The sequence below is a fragment of the Taeniopygia guttata genome, chromosome 1 (genome assembly GCF_048771995.1).
Source record: "Taeniopygia guttata chromosome 1, bTaeGut7.mat, whole genome shotgun sequence".
Classification (NCBI taxonomy): domain Eukaryota; kingdom Metazoa; phylum Chordata; class Aves; order Passeriformes; family Estrildidae; genus Taeniopygia; species Taeniopygia guttata.
In genome coordinates, this window is record NC_133024.1 from 70,296,476 (window position 1) to 70,309,791 (window position 13,316).

The 13,316-nt window shown below is 38.0% G+C and overlaps 1 protein-coding gene across 2 annotated transcripts in view; it reads left to right on the plus strand.

The window, feature by feature from the left end:
- The window catches only part of XPO4 (exportin 4), a 79,999-nt gene that overhangs the window by 16,276 nt on the left and 50,407 nt on the right, over positions 1 to 13,316 (plus strand). For both annotated transcript variants that reach the window (XM_030275499.4, XM_072930915.1), the window contains exons 2-4: positions 4,650 to 4,755; positions 8,184 to 8,325; positions 8,574 to 8,712. In XM_030275499.4, coding sequence (XP_030131359.1) covers positions 4,650 to 4,755; positions 8,184 to 8,325; positions 8,574 to 8,712 — 387 coding nt within the window. The remainder of the gene's footprint in view (positions 1 to 4,649; positions 4,756 to 8,183; positions 8,326 to 8,573; positions 8,713 to 13,316) is intronic.

Consider the following 13,316-nt stretch of genomic DNA (forward strand, 5'->3'; position numbering starts at 1 on the left):
GTATTCAGTGCTGTTTTGCCATAGCAAAAGTGAAAAATCAAATTTTGTCTTGACAAGTTTGGGTTTTTTCCCTGCAAGGAATAAATGCTACTCACCCCATCCTTAGTTATATTTGATTGTGGCCAGGATTTTTCTTAGCAAAATATTGATGCCGAAGTACTAATGCAAGCTGGTTAACTAATATTTAAATTAAAAACAACTCTGTTATTGATTTTCATAATAATATTGTCACTTGAATGGTAGAAGTTCTTACTTTTAAGATACTATCAGTGTCTTAAGTAAGCCATAAGTAAAATATTCTCTGGAATCCACATTGGTAGTAGAAGAAACTACTAAACAATCAACTTCAACAAGGTGTTGAACATATTGAAGAGGTCGAAATTCATAGCACTGGCCTCAGTGCTTCACCACATGTGGCCCGAGAAGTTGTGGATGCCTCATCCCTGGAAATGTTGAAGGCCAAATTAGATGGGGTTTTAAGTACCCTGGTTCAGTGGCAGGTGAAAGTGTCTCTGCCCATGGTGGGGGGTTGGACTAGATGACCTTTAAAGGTCCCTTCCAATTATTATGTGATTCTGCAATTCTATTCTGTGATCTAAAACCACTAAGAAAATAATGTAACTTCTAATATATGATCAAAAAAAGTTGTATTTTGTATATGACATGAAATTGCCTGAACAGAATCACTTGGGAGGGTAGAATTTGATGCATTTATTTTTTTAAAGCAAAAGGTACTTTCAGATAAGAGGAAGGAGCTAAAAGAGCAGACTTCTAATGTGGATGTGATGTTACTTCTTCAGCCAGTTAGTGGCAAATATGGGGTGACTGCAGCTTTAGTGGTAATGAATATCTTGTATTTGCAACCTGTTTGCTTCCTTTGTATCTATTACCTTAACTTCTTGACACTTTCCATCCTGGCACATAAGTCACAGTTACACTATATTTTGAAAAGTATGTTACTGAGGTAGGAAATGCTTGTATAAAACAGGTGTTTCTGAATACATGTGCAATGTATCCTCTGCATACATCTATCTAACTACTCCTATTGAAGATAAAAGAAAATCCCAAAGCCCTTATTCTTCCCACATGTATGTCAACAGATGTTTCCTCATCCTGTGTGTACTTTCCATGACAGTTGGTTTCCCATCTTCTTCAGTTATATTACTTTCTTAGGAGTTGTCCAGGCTTTCAGGTAAGTTTAACAGTCTTGCAAGCGTTAGTGCTACTCTGCTACAGTGTTTCTAGTCTTGTCTTTTTTCCTGTTTCCCGTTCCTTTGAGTGGATAGCTGCCATTTGAAACAGTAGTCCTGCTGGATCCTGTTTGTGGGCACTGCTGCTTCTGGTCCTTTTCTGTATCCAGACAGCTTTGGTAATTGAAAGGTTGTGATTTTATTTATAATGCTGTGTCACATAAGAACTCTCTTCTTATGGGGCAGTAGCTTGTTATGCTAAAATCAGAAAGATGATAATTGTCCAGGAGAAATTTTTATAGGTAGCTTGCAGGACAAAAGAGAGAACAGATGGTTAGAAGTAATGTCAGACAGTATAGAAAGTGCTATAGCTGCAAATGGTTTCAGTATGCCAAAAGAACCTGCTCATTACCTTATTGTGTTTTGATTCCTTGTAAGTTGGGTAGTAGAGAAGAGTTTGAAGGAGACAATTAGAAAGAATGCAGTGAATGGGCATGTGTGCTCTAGGGGACTTTCCAAACATGATGAATACTTTGGGTATGTTTCTAAGCCTATTGTGCCAAGGAGGGGCTGGGCACCAGGGTACAGGGCTCGTGGGCTCACTGAGCCAGTGTTCTTATAATGTGAGATTTGCACAGGATATGTATATGCTGGTCTTTTCTTTAAAGCAAAAACTAGCTGGGCTTTACTTTCATTGTACAGATAAATACTGTCTGAATGCAGTGAAGGCAGTAAAGTGAGCTTTAAGCTCCCTCTGGTGGCTTTACAGTACAGTTCAAACCTTAACTGTTGCACTTGTCTGCTCTGGATAGTTTTGAGAGTCGAAGTTTGTAATGTTTTGTTAAGTTATTGTCATTTTAAAAATTAATACAGGAATATGATGTGCAATATGCCTTTCCAAGGTCTCAAATGTCTTCTGTAATTGGGCTTCAGAGAAGTAGAAGAGCTAAAATAATATAAAACAAGAGGTCTTTCTAGTTATTATAGGCATAAAGGAGCTATTTCCCATAAAACTTCACTGGTTGTTTTTCTAGTGGTGCCATAGTTTGCAGCTGAAGGTGTCCTTAAGTATTACAGAACAGTGAAAATAGATAGGATCTCTGTATGGCAAACTTAAATATAATGTGTTAATACAAAATTAGTTTGGATCAGGTAGTCCTGATCTGGTCTTCTTGCTCTAAGGATGTGAATATAAATGACCCTGGGCTTGCAAAAAATTACGCTTTGTCACACCCAAAGGATTCTTTCTAACATGGCTATAATTAGTGAGGCTTCATGAGACTGCAGAGCTCTGAGCTGCAAGGTCAGTAGTGTTGAAAGGGAAATGTCACTACACGCCTTTTCTCCATACATTGCACTGACTCTGGCACTTGTCTGGCTTTTTGATGCTTATTAGACTAACAAATATTCATTCCCCTTGCCCTTGGATTTCCCCTCTATCCTCTTTTTCTTTTGTGGATTAATTGATAGAAAGTATCATGTAAAGGGGTAAGAAGACTCTGCAGGTGGGACCAAGAAAGGAGTAGGAGGACCTCTCCTTCTGGTAGCAGAAAGTTATTAAAATAAGTCACTTGTCTCAAGAAATTTGATTCTTAATTCTCCTGAACTATCATTGGGCAGAGCTGGGTGTTTCTTCAGACTTAAAACTATTCCCAGGCATTGCACAGCAACCGAGGCTGTAGATTAAATGCACCTAAAATGGTAACTGGTACTGGAAAAAAGCAGGCTATTACCACCCAATATATGCCATACTGTGCTGGTTTAGGCCTTTGTGTTGGGTTATGGTGAACCAGACTTGGGAACTGATCCAGATGAAAAAATCTGGGATGATTTTTGGTAATCACTTCCCCAGTCTGGTTCTCTGTGCATTTGCACAAATGCTTACCCATAAAGTTGGGGGGAAAAGTGGGAACTGCCTTTTTTTCAGTTGGTTTGATTTATTTGCCACAGTTCTGACTGAAGTGTGTATCAAGCTGTTGCTGTGTAGGTCATTCCTGCATGCTTGATAACCTGCTACAAATATTCTTCTGGCATTCTGTACAGCTGGTTCTATTGCAGTGAATGTAGTTAGAGTCCATGCAGAGGAGGATGGTCCTTCACACTGCAGAAAACACTAACAGCTGTTCCCATTAGGAACAGCTCCTGTTGCATGCAGGAGAGTTGAGGTTACATCACAGAAATACCTGTTAAATTAGATTTATTGTGGTTTATTTGCTGGAAAATATTTCACTTATGTTAAAAGCATTGGTCTTGATGTTTTTATTCTCAAGGCAGTGGATATAAACCATGACTGAAAGATAGGGGGCACACATGTTCTTTTCCAGCTGCTAGGGATGGGGCTGGAATGTGGAGTTCTGAAGTTCAGCTGAAGTTCAATAACCTATGCTGTCACCTTGATCCTGCTCTGCAGTTTGGATGTGATCTTCCTACATATGTGCATGTTCCTTTCTCAAAGGTTAGCATTAGTTTTGTGGTATCAATCCCCTGCAAGAGTATCTCATGCTGTATGCAGTTCAGATAAACCCCAAAAAGCAGAAGTCAGAGACTATTAGTGGCAGAAGTGGAGAGCAGTGTGGTGCTGTGAGCTGCTGACACTGTCTGCATGGCTGTTTTTACCTTGTAGGGCAGTGTGGGGTCTTGGGCTTGTGCAGTGAGGTGAGGCTGCAGTGCAGGCAGCTGCTCTGTGCTCTGTAGGCACCTCACAGGGGTCCGGGTTATTGCATGGTTTCATGCTTTACCTCGAGCTGATTTTTGGGTAGAAACCTCCCTGGAGCTGGCTTTCAACAGGAGAGCAGCAGGTGTTACCTGAGCAGCCAAGGTGCCCAAGATGTAATGGGGTGGGTGTATATAGGGATGGGTATAACTTGATGAACCACCATAGCCATTCCAAATACTTGTCTCTTCAATCACATCAATCCTCAGGATGTCAATTTTAATATTAAACACTAGAGGGTAGTATGTTCATGGTATATACTTTATTTCAGAACATATCTGTAGTAATTTCTAAATCTCCTGAATTTATTATACAACTGAATATTTTAAAACAAATGTAGAACTAAAGAAAAAAATAGTGTAGAACTAAAGAAAAAAAAAATTGCTTCCAGGACTGTGAGCATGTTTAGCAGCATTTAGTGATGTGCAGTGGTATTTTTGGTCTGAGTAGAAAAAGAATTGGTTTGAATTTAGATCTAACGTCTAACTTTCTTCAGAAATATTGTTAAAAAACTATTGTTAAAAAACTCTCTGCCTGATACCTTGATGTTCACACCTATGTGGATGCAATGTAAATGCAGATTGGTATATAAGAAAAGGTAATGCCTGAGAGCAAGCAGTTTTGCCAAGAGATATTGGGTTTTGGTGTTTAACAAGGTAAACATTTATGTGTTTGACATTCATGACATTGACATGACATTTTTTAGTATATTTTTAATCAATGCTTGAAAAACATTTTTTTTCCAGGCACCACCTTCCATGGTCAACAATGAACAACGCCAACATGCTGAGCACATATTCTTATCATTTAGAAAATCAAAATCACCATTTGCTGTTTGCAAACATATTTTGGGTAAGTTTCAATGAATGAATTTAGGTGTGTACATTCTTTTATAACTGGAACTGTGCTGTTCTTTTGCAGCTGGTACTGTGAACATGAGTTTTGATTTTAATGAGGGGTACTTTTTGATGGAGCATGAAGCCGATTACTGTTCTTTTTTGTTTTATTTCTGTCAGTTTCAAAGCTGTAAGGTGTAACTTCATGTGGCTAAGTTCCTAAACTGATTTAATAGATTTCCTTTGCAACATGATTACTGTAATACTGTCTAATCTGTGCAGTTTGTGCAGCTGTCAGTAAAGTGGTTGCTTGGCTTTGTGCTTGCTTCCCATTAAATCAGTAAACGATACAGTTTTATGTACTTCTACCAGATTTTGCATTGGTGCTGAAATGAGTGTTTATTTCTAGTTGAACAACTTAGTTGCTGTTGACAGCCCAGCTGGAGGAAAAGAGGAAAAAGCTAGAAAATATCTGCCCACTTGGTAGAAGCAAGACAGTATTGATTTGAAATTTTGTGTGATTATACCTGTGGAAAAAGGCACCACCCTTCATCAGAAATGTCTTTGATTTTAATGGAAGTGCTCTAAATGTGGTTGGGTAGCAAGTTATAAAGGATAAATGTTTTTACAGGTGCTATAGAGACTTATTAGAGTTTGGCAGCTAAATCTGGAAATTACAGGGGCAGTAAAGATTTAAGATTGCTGCTCAGCACTGTAGTATTGACCAGATGTGAGTGCTGAGGACAGGTGAGGGGGAATTTAAATGAAAACTGACTCTGAGACCTGATGGGGGAGATAGCACAAAAAAACACATTCCAAAACCACAAAAAGCAACTTTTCCTTTAAAGAATGAACAGAGAAATATTATAATTATGTTGAAAATATTATTTTCATACTTAATTAATTCTCCAGTATTTTTTAACAGTTATTTATAAATTTACTGGATTAGAGACTTAGAATTCTTTAATATTATGATGTCAGTATTGCAGACCTACTGCTATGTTACACTGTGATATATAGACCAAGATGTGCTTCCTTTTTTACACCCACTCGACACCAAATTTTATCTCTACAAATGAGTTTCTTCTGGGTTTAGTATATTATAATAGTATTCCACCTGGTTTGGAAGACTGCAATCACACTTTTTGCTTGATGGGTCAGCAATATTGACGCTTCTTGTTTTCACGTTGATTTTTAGAGAAAATAGGGTGGGCAAAAACATCCTTAAGTAAGTTTGCAGACCATTTGGATCTAAGGATGCATTCATCATCAATCAGAAATAAATAATGAAATATCATGAAATCTTAAATGTGGTTGGTTGAATGGAATATGATGCTGATTTTAATACTTTTTGACTGTCTAGATATATTACATCCTTAAACTGTTCATATACTACCACCATTGAAAATGCAGCATGTTTCCAGATGGGGCAGGTTTTTCATGGAAATGTAAGCAGTTATAATACTGAGACCTGGAACTTAGAGACTTTTTCAAAACTCTGTGCTTCCTCAGTAAGTATCTGTACAGTATAGACAGAAAGAACACATAGTTAAGATTTGGGAGTTGAGGAAGAAGAGGCAGGAATTGTGAAATCATCAACCAGGAAGGGAAAGAAGCTGGTCATGATGAAAAATAAAAGACTTCAAGTCTACTGAAGGGATGTGTGCAGTAAGGATGGGCTGTTACCAGAAGACCAAGTAAATGGCTTTTAAAAGAAACAGGAAAAAAATGGTCAAGACGGGAGTTGGAATGGAGGTAGAGAGAGATTACAAGGATGATGTCATTTGTGGAAAGAAAAGTGTTGGAGTGACACAGGGAGAATAATGGAGAAGGTGAGCGTATGGAAAAAGGAAAAGCCACTACTATGTTCTTTAGAAACCTGGGGTTGAAGCCAGGAAGCACAAGGCACTGCATTCTGCTGTAAGCTTATAGCTGTTCAGGGCACTGGCAAAACCTGTCCTTCCTTTCTGTAGTAAGTTCCGCGGAGGATCGTGGTGCTCTGGCTGATCGCAGGCTTACGCTGAGGGCTGCAGCTCTGTGTGTCAGCGATCACAGTTGTGCAGCTGCGGCGCTTGGCGTAAAGGGGAAACGCTGTCCTTTTTTAATTACATTCTCTTTCTTTGTGTGTGTGAGCTTTGTACAGTTAGAAAAGCTGAAGGCCCAAGGTAACAAGTGCCAGAATTAAAATTCCCATGCAGAATAATTCAATTTGTTTTTGTATGTGTTAGACGTACACATTAATCTTTTACTTAAGTGGTTACTTAGTTTTCCAAATTAAGCTAAGTAGATTTAAACGTGGTTTATTTTTATTTAAGCATGTTTACCTCTGTGGGTTTAGATTTGGAGCCTGATTAAATTACTTTAAAATATTTTAGCATATTATCTACTGTCTTTGATATAGAACTTGTATATAAAGGAAATTTATAATATAAACTTGTGTGTATGTAACTGGGGCAAGAAAGTTTGTTTTGTAATAATTTAAAGCCCTTCATCTCATGATTGAAGTTTTTTCAAACACCATTTTTCTAGTCCTGGCAGGTCAACCACTATAGCTCAAACTCTGCTTCTTATTTGGGAGTTTTATTTCATATTTTAGGCTTTTGCCAACCTGTGGCTGCACCCTTTCTGAAAATTCTTCCTGCAGAACTCAGAATGTTTTGAAACTGGCTTCTGAGATATTGCCTGCTATTTCCAAGTAAAAATTTTTAAAAGTAAAGGAAGAACAACAAATGCCTCTGTAGCTTTCTAGCATCATAGAAATTATATTCATATTCTGGCATTTCTCTTTAAATTGTATTTTGTAATCACCCAAACTGTTAACCTTTCTCCAGAATATACTTTGATACTTTCCTTAGTGCATCTGTAAATATAGTAATCCCATATTTAGATGATAATGGCAAATGATTCCTACACTGTGGTCATTTTGGTTAACTCAAAATAAATCTGGAAACTTGAACATGACGTAGAGCACTTTAAATACACCATGGTGTAAAATTTTTCTTGGATAATTAAGCACAAATATTTCTTTTAAGCGTAAGTGGATTTGCTTCTTTTTATTACCCATGAAATGCATGTACTTTTATGCACTATTTGTTTCAAAGGCAAACACAGAAATTTTCAGCTTTGATATGCCTGTAAGATTAATCTTGTTTATTTTATTCCCCTATTGTGTTAGCATTCTTGTTCCTGTTCTTTCAACCAGCCTCCTAGTGCAGACAACTTTTCTCCTAGGTCATTGACTTGAATAATACTGGACAATTCGATAATTGGATTATTGATTATTTCTCCCCCTTTTGAGTTGTAAATTCCTTCTCTGTTTTCATAGCAACAATATTCTATTTAATAATGAATGATAGTAAGTTCCATTAATTTTTTTTGTTGGAAACACATTCAAGCTGAATACATGTTTCCTAATACTCAAGTTACCTTTGTTATTTTCCACAGAAACTAGTAAAGTGGACTATGTCCTTTTTCAAGCTGCTACAGCGATAATGGAAGCAGTTGTAAGAGAATGGATTCTCTTGGAAAAAGCTAGCATTGAGTCACTGAGAACATTCCTTCTAACCTATGTCTTACAGAGGCCTAAGTAAGTACAGAAAACACACTTCTGAACATCTAGGTTTCTGCATAAAGTCTGGGCTATCATTTATGTTTCCCTGGGTAGCAGTGCAAGATCATTTTAAGAATAATTTGTCTTCTAGTCTTAGCAGTTAACTTCTGTCAGCTTTCCCTTATGAATTCACACAAGATATTTGAAAAATAAATGTCTAAAATTTTACTGAGCATTGATGTCTAGAATTACCTGCAAATATATTTGTGCAATGTTGTTCACAGCCTTCAAAAGTATGTTCGGGAGCAGATTTTATTAGCGGTAGCGGTGATAGTGAAACGGGGATCATTAGACAAATCAATCGACTGCAAGAGCATTTTTCATGAAGTCAGCCAGCTGATCAGCAGTGGTAACCCCACTGTGGTGAGTACTTACTTTTTTTTCTTGTTAAGCAGTCTGTATCAGCAACTTACGTTATGTACTTAGTGGCTATAAAATATTTTATACTTTGCTTATGCAATTAGTCATTAAGTTGCTAACTGTCCAATCATTTACCAAATTGGAGATTTTTAATGTTTTGGGACTAGGAATAGTATGTGTATACATACTTCAGTACACAAGGAGACCATATTTTTAGGGAATGTTTTTCTGATAGCTTGCTTTAAATGCCATAGCTGTGGGTTGGTGGTTTGTTTTGCATGGGTTTTTTGGTGTGTTTTTAAAAAATATTATTTGTTTGTTTTCTTTTTTCCTCTGTTTTTATTAATCTAATAGCAAGATCTTCCTTTAGCTGGGAGGTTCTTTGCACACTGTTCCCCTTCCATCTGTGCAGGGCTGCACTCTGCTGCAGCTCAGCTGTCGAAATGGACTGCAAGCGGGAGGCATAGGCCTCTGCTGTTCTTTGGGAGACAGTAGGTGGAGAGAAAGGGGTGTGAGGAAGTAAAACATGGAATGGAAATACAAAACTTACTCTTGATTTAATGTCATACTACTAGGGGTAAGTGTTACCTTCGATACTGAGCTCAAAGTGGAAACAAGGTGTCCAATATCTATCTATGCATTTAGTGAAATTCCGTTTGCTATGCCAGGGGATAAGTTTAGACTAGGTCATAATAGAGGCATGTAACTAGAGCTTGAAGAGAGGTGATTTTTTCTCCTACCAGATGAAAATCAAAGAGTACATAGAGTCCATGCTGAAACTTTAACTGAAACTTTTCTCAAAAGAAAAAAAAAAAAACTTGAGAGAACTGGCTCATTACACTGCTGAGCATTTAGAGCAGCAGTTGTACCATATAGATAGGAGTGGCAAATGTTTAACTCTGAAAATTCAATCGAAGTGTACTAGAAGTAATCCAGCTCATGTCATGGTCCTAAAAATAGTGTGTCACCTCTGAGCAACAAGTAGTATTGCTTCAGGGTATGGAAATTTCATTTAGTCTTGTAAACCTTAATTTCACAGTCATTTACCTTAAGGAAACCATTTTAGCCTTTTGATTCTGCATAATTTGGATAGAAGTGGGTATTTGTTAAGAACTGAGTTAATGCTTTTTTCCAGGAAACATAGCCTGGTTATTACAACGGAGTTACAGCTGAGGTTTTCAAGTTTTATGCATGACTGTGTATAATCATGTAGTTTGTAGGATCTTTGCATAAAGCTACAAAAGTAGCTAAATAGAAACATGGACTTTGAACTAAGGAATGCACAGTCCAACTTGTGCAGTTGTATTCTGTGCATGCACTGTCCACAGACACACTTCCCTGACCACAGCATACAGCAAGCTAAGGCTGCCTGCTCCAAACATATCATCCTGGGCATGCTGCAGAGCAGAGCATGTTGCAGAGGAGCTCTGGCAGGGGGAAAGGGTACTCTTCTCCAAGCTCAGCTCACTGCCAAATTGAGCTCAGTTTTTCATTTCCTTTTATTTCCCCCTCTTCACAAGTATGAATTTCTCCATAGTTTTTCCAAAATCTTTGTGCTCAAGTTTTAAGAATGGTATTGAAAATGTCTAGGATATGTAATGTTTTCTATTCTGGTGCTAATAAGACTTACTAGAAAAAAAAAACAAACAAAAGGACACGTGGTGCTGCTTAAACATCTTTTCTGTATGGCATGGTGTATGGTTTGTAGTCTTTGGCAAACTGGTTATAAACATGTGCTCCCATGTATATGTGATGGTTTATATTATAAACCAGTTCTCATTCACTAAAATGTTCTTGTAATCTTCTGAGACTTAACTGCAAGAGAGACTCTGGTACTGGCATCCAGGACTGGCATGTTCAATAATAAGCAGTAATAAAATGGTGTTTCAGCATGTTACCTGCCAAAACTGCTTTCTGAAGGGAGCCAGGGCATGCCTCTTGTATAAATATGTAACAACTTTGAAAGGTTGTATGAAATAACTTATAAAATTATTTTTTTATTATTTTAGTTATCTTTTCAAATATGGCTGGGTGGTTTTGTTTCTTTACTAGTGTCCATGTAGCATTCAGCCATGCCTGTGGGGCCTTGTGGGACCCCAGTGGTGTAGTTGCCATTCTGTTGTGGGGAGTCTCAGCTAAGGGTGCTTCAGGGTATGGCGTGAAGCCTACATCCTGAAGGGAGTGGTGCTTTCAAGATCTGAGATGTGCAGTCTGTACAGTGCCATGCACTGTAACAGGTGTTTATGGAGATTCATTTATATTAGTTACTTGTAAATTCAAGTCATGGAAGAGACTAGGATGTAGGTATTGAAAGAGATCAGCAGATGTTTTCTGGTCTTCTGTGCTTCTCTGTGGAGGGAATAATTCCATGTTTTTGACATCTTTCCCATGGTGTGAACTCTTGCCTCCTTGTACACTCAAGTTGCAGAAGTTTATCATACCTTTGTGACTCCTAGTTCTTTTCCCAGTCTCTTTGTCTTTTCTGTATCCTTCTCAGCCTTCTGCTCTGACCTTCTGCTCATCCATTTGTTTCCTCACTTTGTATTTAAAAATGTTTAAAGCTCTCAAACAAGAGCTATCAGCAGCTCTTAGCCGCTGATTATTGGTTAGACCACGGTACTAATAACCCCCAAGGTTGTGGGTTGGATCCCCATATGGGCCATTCACTTAAGAGTAGGACTTGATCCTTGTGGGTCTCTTCCAATTCAGAGTATTCTGAGGTAATGGCTTTCTACAGCAGTTAGTAATTGAGAGAGCGTCCATTTTAAAAAAGCAAAGCTTTCTGTTGTCTGCTTCTTGCTTATCTTTTCCTCCCTGCTGGCCGTGAAACTTCTTGGTCCATCTTTACCTTACAAGAAAAACGTAGGTACATAATCTTTTCCATTTCCTGCAGCCCTCCCCTAGTTTCTGTCAGACATCTGTGCTAACTTTGTGATCATCAGCCAATCCTGCTTCATGAACTCTTTGGGACTTTGAGTAATATCTTGTCAGGATCAAGTCTTGATAGTTGGGTTAATAAGGGGGGCAGTGAATGTAGATCGTTGTGTCTGTTGTTTGTGTCCTTTTGCAGGATTTGATGTGCTTAGTACCTCAACTTCTCAAGTATTAATTAAAAAGAGATGGATGTATTTTGAGGCTAGGACATGAAGGTATGTAGTGGCAAACTGGCATATGAACAAGACTGATGGATGAACTGTTGAGAATGAAAAAATAAGAACGAGGTTGGAAGGAAGATAAGGAGAGGAATTGTCATGAGAGCAATAAAATTGCTTTACTATTGAGTAATCTTTTAGTAATGGGACACAATGTACATGTCAAGGAAATAACAGGACACTAAGGAGAGTTAATACATCAGCGATGGGAAGGATGCGTGGTTAGAGCCAGGTTCTGAACTGGAATGTTGGCTTCTGCTGCTGCGTCTCTGCCATTTGGTGCTTTATGAATCTCACAGAAGAAACCTTTGTCTGAGAAGTGAAAGCAAACTTTTAGTCTGGCTGCCTATTTATTTGTAACTGAGTTTAAGTAGTAATTCTCTAGGAGGACAAAGATTAGCTTTGGAGTTCTTGGTTTTGTTTTTTCTGGCTCTTCCTGTATTATCAATATAAGTTCATGAAGGAAGATCTGTAATCTGCCTGTGACAGCAATTTCAGGATCTGTTTTCAAAATCTGCATTTCTCTGGGGGACAGTTTCTGGCAGCAGACACAGTATCATGAGCCAATCTTACAATTCTATATACATGTTTTCTATCACTGATTTCAAGATTTTGGAGAATTGAGTGGGACAAGTTCTTCTCAACTATAAATGCCTTCAATTTCTTGGCCTTTTCTTCTTGTGTTAAAATATTCTGCTTTTGCATAGCTGAAGGATTTCATTTGGCCTTCATCCCTGCCAGAAGGACAGGAATCCTGGCAGCTAAGTGACTGCCTCCCAGGAGGAGGATCTCATCTGCATGTGAACACAATCAGATTTTGTTTAAAACCGGACCGAGATATGGATTACACCTTGATTTCTTCCAGTATATGTGTTGGCAGATGCAGAGGGATCCAGCTGCTATAGACTTGACATGAGACTGGGAAGCAACAGAAGCTGTGTTTTTTGAATGTATTTTAATATAAAGCTTAATATCTGAAGCCTACATAGTTTTTTTGTATATGGAAGAAGACTTGTCAAGACTCACTGGAAAAGCTCTGGAATCCTAACAGTTCCTTCTCTTGCAACATTTGTAAATCTGTTGTTCTGTTTCTCAATGTTCTTAGTTGGGCTAGAGAGAAGACCCAGCTGCTTCAGATTACCTAAAGCTTCTGAGGGATGTTCTGTGAATGGATTTCATGTGAGCAGTGGGAAATATTAATAAGCAAAACTCTAGGCATTCATCTTCATTGAGGTTAATCTATCCATTATAATGGCTGCCTGGATAGTTATATTTATTTAACATTTACAGTTTTTGTTTCTATTCTTTAAAGGGAATTTTACTTCTGAAAACCTGTCTAGCTGTTACTGTTTCATGTGGTAGGGTAGGAGTTGGAGAGGCTCTCCTGACTTTCACATTTTGACAAAAACATGTGTATTATCCACCCCAACTTGTGTCTTCTGGTCAAATAAAGTT